The sequence below is a fragment of the Excalfactoria chinensis genome, chromosome 3 (genome assembly GCF_039878825.1).
Source record: "Excalfactoria chinensis isolate bCotChi1 chromosome 3, bCotChi1.hap2, whole genome shotgun sequence".
NCBI lineage: Eukaryota > Metazoa > Chordata > Aves > Galliformes > Phasianidae > Excalfactoria > Excalfactoria chinensis.
Window position 1 is genome coordinate 5,092,767 of NC_092827.1, and position 12,221 is coordinate 5,104,987.

At 48.1% G+C, this 12,221-nt stretch overlaps 1 protein-coding gene across 8 annotated transcripts in view; it reads right to left on the bottom strand.

Annotated features, from left to right (window-relative positions):
- OTOF (otoferlin) overlaps positions 1-12,221 on the bottom strand; it is a 68,388-nt gene that overhangs the window by 18,750 nt on the left and 37,417 nt on the right. For all 8 annotated transcript variants that reach the window (XM_072331502.1, XM_072331501.1, XM_072331497.1 and 5 more), the window contains 14 exons: positions 11,587-11,660; positions 9,244-9,370; positions 8,943-8,997; positions 8,044-8,175; positions 7,629-7,691; positions 6,752-6,836; positions 5,492-5,651; positions 4,555-4,741; positions 3,987-4,173; positions 3,121-3,344; positions 2,319-2,427; positions 1,789-1,972; positions 1,132-1,252; positions 133-233 (listed from right to left, as the gene is read on the bottom strand). In XM_072331502.1, coding sequence (XP_072187603.1) covers positions 133-233; positions 1,132-1,252; positions 1,789-1,972; positions 2,319-2,427; positions 3,121-3,344; positions 3,987-4,173; positions 4,555-4,741; positions 5,492-5,651; positions 6,752-6,836; positions 7,629-7,691; positions 8,044-8,175; positions 8,943-8,997; positions 9,244-9,370; positions 11,587-11,660 — 1,809 coding nt within the window. The remainder of the gene's footprint in view (positions 1-132; positions 234-1,131; positions 1,253-1,788; positions 1,973-2,318; positions 2,428-3,120; positions 3,345-3,986; positions 4,174-4,554; positions 4,742-5,491; positions 5,652-6,751; positions 6,837-7,628; positions 7,692-8,043; positions 8,176-8,942; positions 8,998-9,243; positions 9,371-11,586; positions 11,661-12,221) is intronic.

Sequence of the window (12,221 nt, forward strand, 5' to 3'; positions counted from 1 at the left end):
GCAATGAAATGCTTGCCTATCCTCCAGAGGGTAAGTTGTGATGAGATTACAACCTCAGTGCCACAACCTTGCCCACAACCCCACAGAAAGCAGGGCTCTGCAGCACAGCACTTTTGCCCATCATTTACTCACAAGCATCCACTGCTCAGCTCTTCCAGGACCCCTCGGAGCCGACGCTCTGGATGTGGTTTCTCTGTCTTGATCATTTCCTGCACATCATTGAGCCCTTCTTCCTGCATCAGGGATAGAAGTGGTGAGGGAGGCAGTGGGGGTGAAGTCCAGCCCTACAGGGAGCAACCCCATAGCAGGCTGCTAGTGGGAGAATCTGTTTGCTTTTTCATACGTGATAACATCAGGTCTTGGATGTGGGACAGGTTTGGCTGTGGGAGGTAGCTTTGGATGATTGGAACAGCTCCCACATCACCCTGGCTGAATCTGCTAGGTTTTGTCTTTACCAGTCCTACTTGGACTCCTCTACTCCTTGCTGTAGTCAGGGGATATAGTGACAGGACAAGGAGTAATGGCATTAAACCCAAACAGTTGATTTAGAGTAAATATTAGGAAGAAATCTGTTGTGATGAGGGTGGTGAGGCCTTGGTACAGGCTGCCCAGAGAAGCGGGTGCTCCATCCCTAGAGGTGCTCAGGGCTAGGCTGGATGGAGCCCTAGAAAGCCTGATCTGGTAGGAAGTGTCTCTACCCACAGCAGGGGCTGAAACAGGGTGGGCTTTAAGCTCTGTTTCAACACAAACCAATCTAAGATCCTGTAGCTGGATGCCTGCTTTGCCCCCACCAATTCGGAGTTGACACAAGGGCTCCTCAGGAATTAGATGAGGTGACTAATGAGGCTTCATTCCTGCAGTCTGTGGAGGCAAAGCCTTCCTGCTCTTCTACTCTTCATGGGAATCCCTAAGTCTAACTGAGAAAATACAATGAGCTCCTGGGTTTTGGAAGTGTTCCATATGTGGAGCATTACATACCAGGGAACTTTTCCCTTTCTGCACAAGCTGTTTAGTAGATCCCTACCATGATTTGTCCCTGCTTTGTGGCAAGCTGAAGGGATGTTCAGGGAGCCTGGATGTGCCTCATGGCTAACCCCATGCCCCAGCTCCCTCCCTCCCCAGCACACTGACCAGCTTGTCTGCAATCTTGTCCATGATGTTGGCGTTATACAGCCTGCGGCGCTGATCCTGCCACCAGCTCTTGATGTAGATGCAGGGCTTCTTCTCTAAGTACGGCAGGTGGAAGTAGTTCCTGCAAGAGGAGACAGATGAGATGCTCCGTGGTGGTCATACCGATGGCTAAGAATAGCCCCCATCTCCTTTCTCTTTCTGAGAGGCAGAGCTGTGATGGGGAGGGAGGACTTGGGAGGCTGGTGACCAAGACTGGTGAACAAGAGGGAATCCCAAGCAGACTTCATCCGAAGCACAAATAGCCTTAGTTCAACATGGTTTATTTTGCTTCCTGATTGAATTAACTCTGCCAATTAATTCTGATAGCTAGCATGTATCTACTGGTAAAAAAATCATTAAAATAATCCAGTTGAAGTACACCTCATTAGGTTATATCCAATTAGCTTTCACAAGCCTGAGTCCCTTGTACACAAGTCTGGTCTGCATCTAGCCCAGGCACACAAAGACATGTGTTGATCCCACTCAGTTTGGGGCTTTCTGATCAGTGACTGTAGACAGGCTGACCTGCAGTGCTCTGTTAGAGCACTGGTGGTGCTGGGTAGCCATGAGTTGGGTGTACAGCTTGTCATGTGTGTGAGAGGTGAATTCAAGGCTTACCTGTCTGTAACCAGGGGCTTCATGGGCTGAGATGAGGAGACAGAGACCATCTCTCCATCCTCATCAGCTTCATCCTCACTTGAGTTGTGTAGCAGCTCGGACTCTTCCTCATCCCCATCCCCTCCCTCCTTCTTCCTCCGCAGGACGGGTTTGGTCATGCCATCAATCTGATTCCCATAGTTGCCTCAAGAATGAAAAATGAAATGAAGTCACAGGGCTGTAACTCCCATGGGGGCTAAGTGGGCTCCATCACCTGCCTTTCATTCAAGCTGAGGAGAAATTTTCTCCACAGGGCAGTTGAGTTCAACTCTCTGAAACTTTGCTCAGAAACCACAAAATAGTGATGGATGTTTACACCCTGCTCAGGCCCCTTCTCAAGCCAGAAGGAATGCATGCGGTCAGTCTCAGAAGCATGTGCTCTGGCACATGATTGCATGGAAGAGAGGGGAAGAAACCTTGCTCTTGGCCTTGGATCCCTCATTCCCCACCAGGTGTGCTTCAAAACCACCCTCACCAAGAAAACAACCAACCTATTGTAACCTCAAAGTTGATGGGTTTGTCACCGATCTTCCTATCAATCATGGTAGCTTCCAGGAAGGCTCCAAAAAGAAAGAACTCCTCCATCTTTCCAGTGCAGTTCTGCAGGAGAAATCCCAGAGATCATGGTTTAAGTCAGCTCACTGAAGCCTGAGCAGAGGGGTTCATCATCTGGTCTATCTGAGCACTCTCATGGTCTCTGCTTGGGTTTTAAAAAGACCGTGGAGTTTTGTGTCTTTCTGCCTGATCCATGTGAGGGGCAGGTGTCTGCCTGAACTGGGTCTCTAGGATCTCTGCAGAGAGAGTTTAACCAGAGGTTTTAGCCTGATGTTTAAATGTGGTGGTTTACCTAAGATTGGCCATCCCTTGCTTATGAGAGACTGTCTAAAGGACACTCAGGGATATGAGCTCGTTTGCTCACAAACTGAAATAATCAAACCTCTGTGAACCCTTTGTTTAGATGCACTTTCAGAAGTTGAATGGCTTTACTTCCAGGTGGCTTAATTTCCTCTAGAGGTGATGAGACCACTTTCTACTTTTCCAAAGGAGAGCTTTCACACTGAATGTGAGCTGTCATCCAGCAGCTCCATTTTTACTTCTCACCTCTGGTTCATAAAGACTGACATATGTGGGCATCCCTATACAGGACAAGAATGGACAGATCTGTGTACACACAGCAAAGACAGCAGAACGTTTAGCACAATACTAAATGAAATCCTGTCTGTGAGGCCAGAGATAACCAGCCAAGGGGACCGAGACCCAGAACTGCCAACTGTAGGGTTAGGGGAGACTCACATCAGCAACTGGTGTGGCCTGTTCCACTTGCACCTCAGTGGAGCTGTTGATCTCTGGGTTGGTGGTATCCAAGATCTCAACTGCAAGGCTCATCAGAAGCCTGGCCCGGAAGGAGACGCCTTCCCCCAGCCCCTCGTTCAGCTCTTGGTGTTCATCCATCAGGGTGTAGTTCCGAGTGGAGCCATACATGTTCACCCACGCAGGGCCAAAGGTGGGCAGATAACCTGCAAGAGAACAAATATGCTGGTAGAGAAGGGGGTATGCAAGAAGGAGGGCACATCTTTGTCTTGGGATCATCACTTTCTTGCTGTGAATGATGACATGGACTTGAATATACACACATGTGCATAGAGATGCATTTTCACAATTATTTATGAAAACAGTTTTGCAGGGAAGGCAGTGATGGGCACTTTGCAGTGCATCAACCTAAAATGAGGCAAGTCTCCCATTGGGCATGTCTCCTAATATGAGAGTCAAGAAAGAAGAGGAAACTCCCCATTAGTTCTTTTTCAAAGAGCCATCTTTGGTTTCATGATGCTCCTGCCTATGTGTGCCCATGTGTTCGTGTATGTGTGAATGTGGGAGACTGTCGGATATTCATCCATCCATGGCAACAGATGTCTCAGAAAGGGACAACTGTTTTTTAATGTCTTTGCCTTCAAGTGTTGGCCTGGAGGCTTGTGTCTGGGCTTGTCAAAGAGCTCTTGTCCAGTGACTTCAGAAGGGCATTGCAGTGAGTCTTGGTCACTCCAACCAAGAAGCAGCTAGCTCCAGGACTGGAAAGAGAGCCTGAGCTACTTTGCTATCTCTGCCCAAGGGATACCTCTCTGCTATGAAGATGGTCCTGCACCCCACTTTAGCTTTACCTTTGTCTCCTTCATTAGAGATCTTCCTCAAATCAATGAAATGGGTACCAATGGCCACATCATTGACTTTGTCCGAGTCTCGGATCTGGATCTTTATCCGCTTGCACAATGGGGGGAACATTTCTGTGAAGATGATTTGCTCATTCCAGAGAGGCTCATAGCTGCTTTTTTGCACTGATGTCTTCCCCTGCCGGGTGGACAAGAAAGATATTTGATATCTCTGTGGTTGTTGGAGGTCACAGACATCGCAGCAACCATTGTGGAGAAAACTAATTATATCCCATCTAAAACCAGGACACATCCTGCACTCCTCCCATGTTAATGACCACACTGGGTTCATTTCATCTTCTTTTTCTCCCAAGGAACTAGCTCTTTCCTCTACTGGAGATGGCTGCAAACCCGTCATAGTCTGCACAAGAAGGGGGGAACATGACGTGTAGCAAACAATGTGATTTTGCCATACATCTCAGAGTTATCATGCAAGGTCAAATGAGGCTGTCTCCTGACACCAACACAATGGCTGGTCCTGCTTACATTACCTCCCAGGACCACTTTGGTGCTTACCCACCTTCTGCCCTGCAAATGCCACTTGCACGTAGGGGTCGACCAAGTCCTTGTTCTCTCCAATGAGAGCCTTCTTCACATTGGCCATGATGCTGGTGTTCATACGGGGCAGGCCCTCTGCTCGATAGATCTTGATGTAGAAACGAGCCCACTGCCTCTCTGGAGGAACCCCATCTGGTAGGAGGAGGTTCCTGCAACAACAGCAAAGGGATAGTGCTGGGAACAGCTGCTGGGGCTGAGAGCCTTGCTGAAGAGGGTGAGTTAATTTAGCTTGCTTTCTGAGCACAGGCTGTGGGGAGATGGAAAGAGTTTTTCAGCCATGCATTTTATAGCTGCCCTGTTTTCACGCATCTTCCTACTTTACGATGGGGAGTGGTGGTTTTGTAAGCAAAATCTTAGAGCAGCCACATGAGGTTGGAACAATCTGCATTCCACCAAAGGGATGTAATTGTTATTGTCAGTGGAGTCTGAAGGATGATTAAACTCAGTTTAATTTAAGCATCTAAAGCCAATCAGCCAACTGGGATGTTATAAGGGCCTTTTCCTTTGTCATGATAGAAGGGGTGTGTATTTTGGGGTGAGAATCAAACTCCACCAAATGGTTTTTATTAGAAGAATTTGCTTTCCTCTTCTGGGAGAAGAAACGAGAGCCATGGGGTACAATGTGAACAAAACCTCGGGAGGAGTTGCTAGATTTGTCCAAGACAAAGTGGCATAACGTGACTGTGAACAGCACAGAACAACTCCAGGCAGTGCCTCAAGCCGTCGGGCTGCAGCAAGTCAAGAAAGCAACACTAGCATTTTGCCACAAGTCTGAGATTGCAGTGAGTGGCTGAGAAATGGATCTGAAAGCTTGTGGTTGTACAAAGAGATATTTAATTAGCCCAAAGTATTTAGGGCTAGAATGAGATTTTACACTCCTTTGTTTTTTCCTTCCGTACCCTTCAATATCATCCTCCTCTGTCTCGTTGGCTTTGTGGGGTGTCTTGATGTTGTCCCCTTTCCCCACAACAGCGATGTCACACTTCAGGTAACCTTTCAGCCCAGCGGTGAGATCCTCGGGGTCAGAAAGGATGGCCCATTTGTGGTAGAACTGATGCTCTGGAAGCCAGAGGACAAGAAGAATTTTTATTGGAAGAAATACAGAGCACAGGTTATTGGAATATAATTGAATATAGAATATTGAAATGAAAGACAGAAATACGGTGATTTTGGAGGTATCTTTTCTGCAGGTATGGTCACGTGCTCATCTCTGCCATACTGCAAGCACTGGGCCATCGAAGAGGCAATGCTATTTCATGCAGAACAAGCTTTTTACAAGTCTCCTGGTTGTGTATTTGCTTTATCAGTCCCATAGCCAGGACCAGTGTCATTCCTTGATTCAGGGACTGGTCTTTTCATGCAGAAGTATACTAGGGAGTCTGGCAGTGAACAGTGAGGGCATGGGCTAAATGAGCTCTCCAGGGTCTCCGTTGGACTCCTTTCACACAGTTGTGTGATGAATCCCATCCATGCCAGCTCTCACTGCCCTCGCTTGAGGACAGGATGCCAAAGGCATTCACTGCTCTTTTACAATTCTATAAAACAGGTTGCCTGAAACAGACGTGCTATAAATGAAGCCCATAATTGCACAACAGATTTTATGAGCACTCATAGGGCCCATCTGTGCAAAGTCACTGAGGGCTTTACCATCAGCCGGCAACACGGCAGCAGCTCTGATCAACCTCTTTCTCATTTCCATTGCATGTGTGCCATCTCTCTCTCTTGGTTTAAATGCCAGCTACATAGGGCAAGATCCATTCCGGGCTGAACGAGGCTCTGAGCACCTGATGGAACTGTAGGTGCCCCTGTTCATTGCAGAGGAGTTGGGCTAGGTGATCTTTAATGGTCCCTTCCAACTCAGGTGATTCTATGGTTCTATGAAATCTGGCTATCTATCTGGAAGGGCAATGTCTTGCTTACTTAAATAGCCTGGACATCTTCAGGAGGGCTGCCACAGCCTGAGAGCATCTCAGCCTGCCTGTTGTGCCTTATTTCAGATGGGGTATGCCATCTTTTTCTGGAGGAGCCAGAGTGATTTGTTTACATCTTGGATTCTAATTAAAGACCATCACCTGAGGAAAGAAAAGCCTGCCTGGATCCCTTACAAAGATATTTCTCAATGGTGCAGGTAAACATGTTGGCAAAACGTGGTTACGCACCAGGCTGGGTGTAAACTGTCCCAACGTCCATCTTGAAGGAGCCCACCAAAGTCCCACTGCGCAAGAGGTTTTTTGAGTGGATCACCTGGAAATCAAGAGGGGGAGAAAAGTGAAAGGTTTGTGCATGCCATGGGGGTCCCAGGGCTCTTTCCAGAAGAGTTCAGTGTCAGACAGGACAGGAGCTGATGTGTTCTCCTTGGTCTTTGCATGACCCCACTGTGTGTATGGACTCTGCAAGGCACAGCCAAGTTGTTGGCAGCTCTTGCTTAGCACTTTCACAAGCATTGACTTGGATTGAATGGGAACAATGCAAACAAATTCATCTTTGAAGCATGTTACAGTTTGCAACCACCATAGCAACAAACATTGGGACGTTCACTTGAAGGAAGGGTCTTTAGGATGATTGAAATCTCTCTAATTCCCTTTGTGGAAGAAACTGCCTGTCTAGTCTGTGCATGGGATAGATGTACAAGCTCCTAATTAGTGTGGTTTGGTCAGTGACTCTGAATCTCTTTGCTCATTGCCCTCTGTGGCTCTGGAGGGTCTGTTTTGGTTTTAAGAACTATAGTTCTGTATTTCAGCAATAGCTCTGCCCAGCTTCGTGCTCTGGGAGGGTCTTGCTTCCCCAAAAGCCAAAACACACAGGCTGAGGCTCTGACACACCAGCCATCAGCTCTGAAGGGGACTACAAGCACAGCTGGGTGGTCCTAGCAATGAAGGCAGTGATAGAGGGGGACCAGAAGTCTGTAAAAGTGGTGGGGCTTATATGGCCAGACACCTCTGCTCCTGTCAGGGTCCTCAAATCTGTCCACAGTGCATGAGCAGAGTGGACTCTTCAAAGCTCAGAGAAAAGGACAATGCCAGCATGCTCACTTACAGACAGCTTGATGATCTTATCGAACATGACATCTGGGGGCACATGGAAATCGAAGACGAAGTACTGAAAGGAAAAGAGCAGGTGTGAAGGCAGGAGAGTGGCTCCTTTTGGGTTAAAAAACAGCGTTACAGAACCATGGACTATGCAGTACTGGAAGAGGCTCCCAGGGAGAGCTGATTACACCCGTAGTTCCTCAAAGCACCACCCAAACCCAAAATTCATGTCTGAGAGTGGTGTTGCAATGATTCCTGAGCTCCTTCAGCTTGCGGTCAAGCCCACTGCCCTCCTTTCCTAACCTCCACCTGACCCTCCCCTCTTGCAGAACAAACCTTGGTGACAAGAAAACCCATTTTACTAATAGCAATGTAGCACCAGGGGAGCAGGAGCGATGACCATCTTTGGAGAACAGACCCACCTCATTGTAGTAAGGGCAGTTGGTCGATTCCTTCATGGATGTGTACTTCTTCTCCTCTCCAACCTCCACGCAGACCACGGGGTCCATATTGAGCCCAACCAGCTGCCGGGCCTCGATGACAGTGATGCTGACCTGTAGAGAGATCCCATGCCCAATGGTGCTGCAGCCAAACCAACCCAGCACATCTTCACTGCTCACATACTGGGCATCACAATGTTTGGAAACACCTTGAGCCCCTCTGGAGGTTATCCAGGTAAATACTTTGATCACAAATGAGATTCACCTTCCCCCATCAACACCACCCAAGTGATCCTCTTGCTCACAGTGGCCAGCTAATTGGTCTTTATGTTCTTGCAGTTGAAATTGGCTTGGCACCTTTCCCTTCCTCTTTATGTTCTGTTTATATAACTCCTGGACCCAGCATGCTAGCTTCCTGTGTGTCTCACTCTTCACTCTAGGTTCATTACACACATAACTAAACGTCTTCCACACCCTGCTCTCACTGCTTCTCCTGTTTGCTTTCATTTTGGGTTGCAAAGTGGATGCTGCAAATGTTCTGCAATAAATCTATCACAAAAAAATCTTTGTGTGCAACATTCTAAGAAATCCCCATGGACATGTTGCTGCACTGAGCTGAGAAGCAAGGACAGAAAGCTTAAATGCTGAATCAGCACAGCTTGGTGAAAATGAGAAAAGAAACCAATTTATGGCACCAACAAGCCCAGAGGTGCTCAAGCAGCTCCAGTCCTTCCTCCTGGTCCCAGAGCTGTCCCATGGGCAGATATACATGTTGGAATGAGGTGGTTCAGCTCTTCAAGTAACAATGCTGCTGACCATGACACCTGCAAAACATCCTCCCCTCTGTGAGCTGTGGTTGGGGACACGGCATCGTCACCCACCTGGTAATCCATCGGCCTCCCAGCACTCGGTTCCATTTTGATGTCAGGTTTGGACCTTTGGAGGGGCAGAAGAAACCCTCAGTCAAACAACAGATCAATTCCCTGCAAACCATGACAGAGCATTGGCAGCCCCTCCTCTGTCTGAGTCTGAGGAATTTAACACCAGAGGCTGCAAGCCATCACTGAACATTTGTGCTCTTTGTAGCAGGTTGGATATTCCCCCAAAACACTGCTTGCACAGGAGAACGGGATTTCCAGTACACTCCATCTCTTGGACATGGGATGCAAAGTGTGCCCTCACCTCTTGTTTGAGACATTGGTGGTGACAGCTGTGACAGAGGCCAAGGAAATGGTGTCTGGGTCCAGCCCCCCTCCAAGTCTCATGACTTTTCGGTCCAGGTCTTCTGCCTCCAGAACAGCGGGTTCATCTGCATAAACACACAGAGACAAAGGAATGTCTCTCATTGTTTCCACTCGGTGAATAATTAAAGGTGCAGGGAAAGGTAACCAATACGTCCTATCAACCTCACCCGATAATACAAAGAACAATGGTCACCAGGTCAGCTCACAGACAGCCTGGTCTGAAAGGGATTATAAATAGGTTTGCTTCATGTGACATGTTATTCCGCCCAGGCAACGTGTGGTTTTGTGAAGCTTTGGAAAAGTGAAAAATGAGAAACAAAACAGACGTCAAAGGGTGAAACAGCATTTGAGCAAGATGCAGCTCTAGCTGCAGGGTAAACACAATAAACCATCTAGTTCTGGGGTAGAGGGGTATGAGAGAACAAGAGAAAGGGGCCATTTCCCAAGGTGGAAAATAGCTGAAGGGAAGGGCAAGACCCCAAACCCACAGGCACTGAGAGATGGGGCTGCTGTGTCACCCACTGCTCTGCATTTCTGTTGAAAGAAGTTGCTGAGACATTGCACTTCCTTGTGTAAAAGCCACGTGCACACAGTGCCTGTCCCTCCTGCTTTTGCTCTGATCAAAGCTTTGGAAGCAATGAGCAAAGCAAGTGATAGTTTGTCTGTGGGGTCAGAAGCTCTGATCTAGCTGCTTGGTCACTGCTTGTTGGCACCAAGAAACAGCTCCAAATACATTCTTATAGCACAGGGGTTGCTCTTGGTCTACCACCTCTGTCATAGAGGTTTAGCAAACTAGGCAAGCCCTCAGCTTGGCGTGCTCTGGGAGAGAAGAAATCAAGTTTCTCTGGCCTGCTTTTATGAGATAAAATGGAAATAACCACAGGATCTGCTGAAATAAAGGAAATTGAGGCCAGGTGTCTCTCCATCTGGACAGAGAGGCACTGTGGGGAAAGGGTTTTCTTATCCTCACTGGAAGTTTGGAGGATTGAATCAAAAGCAGATCACCCAGGAAGGACTCCAGCAGATTCTGTCCTCCTACATGCAATTGAGTGGCCAAAAAAGCACCCTTCTTGCTTGGTTTTTGACTACTTGTCCTGTCTGTTGGATGTAAGCAGGACCGGCACCCTTGTGTGGGGCAGCGTAAAGAAAGCAGACTATGGTGCAGGAAGGACGCTGGTTTCAGATCCTGGGCACACTGGGAAGGGTTTCTGTCATCACACACCTTGTCCTGAGCCTACACGCCAATGCTTGGCCATTGGGAAGCTCAGTGAGCTCTGCAGCATGTGGTCCAAAGGGATGAGATTCAGTGCACGTTGCTGCCTAACCAAAAGGTGCAACACATCCACTCTATCCCATCATCAGGTGCAAGAGAAAGGGTCTGAGAAAGGGAATCATGGGATCACGGGGAGCAGAAGGGAATCTGGAGATCATCCCAAAGAGACAGTGCAAGGTGAGGAAAGCCCTGTCAAAGCATGCAAGAAGCACACGGATAGCTGGGGAAGAAGATACTGTTGTATGAATATCAGCTGCCGGTGGGTGCAGGGAAATCACACAGAAACAGCATCTAAAATGACATTTCATCCTTCGCCACAAAAAGGCATCCTCCTGATTCTTTGCCATCGAAACCCAATACTTTGTTCTGAATGGAAACAGCAATGAATTTCCGATCACTGACGCTCTGTGTGTTTCCAGAAAGGCATCCAATTTCAGCGTGGGGCAGACAGCCCCACAGCAGCTCAGCCCTTTTGCACTGTGCATACGCTGAGTTGAAATCATGCTTTTTGCTGTCACGTTTGCAAATGATCCCCCTAAAAATAAGCTGGAGGCTGCCTACTGGACTTGCAGGGCTTCTGCCACAGTTGCATGTGGTGGGAGGCTCTCTCCATAAGTTCTTCCTCCCATTTCACCATGAAGACCTTCTCTCCAGATCTTCTCTTGTGCACCAAATACTCTCTCTCCAACCCCTGGGTTGTGGGCTGGCTGTGCCCAACACAAGCCCCTCATAGGGTCTCTCAGATTATTTCCTGGGAGGTAGTGAAAACAGCACTGGAGGAAGGATTGAAACACACTGGAACAGGTTGCCCAAGGAGGCTGTGGATGCCCCATCCCTGCAGGCATTCAAGGCCAGAATGGATGTGGCTCTGGGCAGCCTGGGCTGCTGGTTGGTGACCCTGCACATAGCAGGGGGTTTGAAACCAGGTGATCATTCTGGTCCTTTTCAACTCAGGTCATTCTATGTTTCTATAATTCTATGAAGAAACAACCTTCTCCCAGCACCCACCTTGCTTCCGATGGTCATCTTTTGTGGGACGTGCCTTGCCAAGCTTCATGGCTGAAAAAACTCCTTTCCCAGCTCTGTAAGAGGAAAAAAAGACCAAACACTGAATCCTGTGTTTTCAATGCTGTTGTTGGGTGTGGGGGACAAGAGGAACCCTTCACAGCTGGAAGCAAGAGAGGAAATATCAGCTGAAAGACCAACAGAAACAACAGCAAACAAAGGCCTCATATTTCCTCAGTATTGATCCCCAAGCTGGGATAAAACACAGTTGGAGTACAGCAATAGCAGCCAGCAAACTCTTCCACCTGCCCCACACCTCCTCTCTCTGCTCACCCCTGTTGCTCCCCATTGTGAGGCTGCTCCTTAGGGCACTTATCTAAAGCCATCTTTGTACTAAAAAACATACTTGGTGTTTGTTACACCACAGCCTCATGGATCAGAACAACACAGATGAACTCAACGCCTTGCTTCTGGCTTGCTCTGTTACAGCACTACATTGCAGAGGAGTGCCCTAACCTGCATACAGCACAGTGCTGCAGGATGATGCCAACTGCCCACAAAAACCAGTGCTCAGTAAACGACGGCACTTCTGTGCTGCAGAGTGGATTGCTCCCAAATGCACATCTAACAGAGATAGC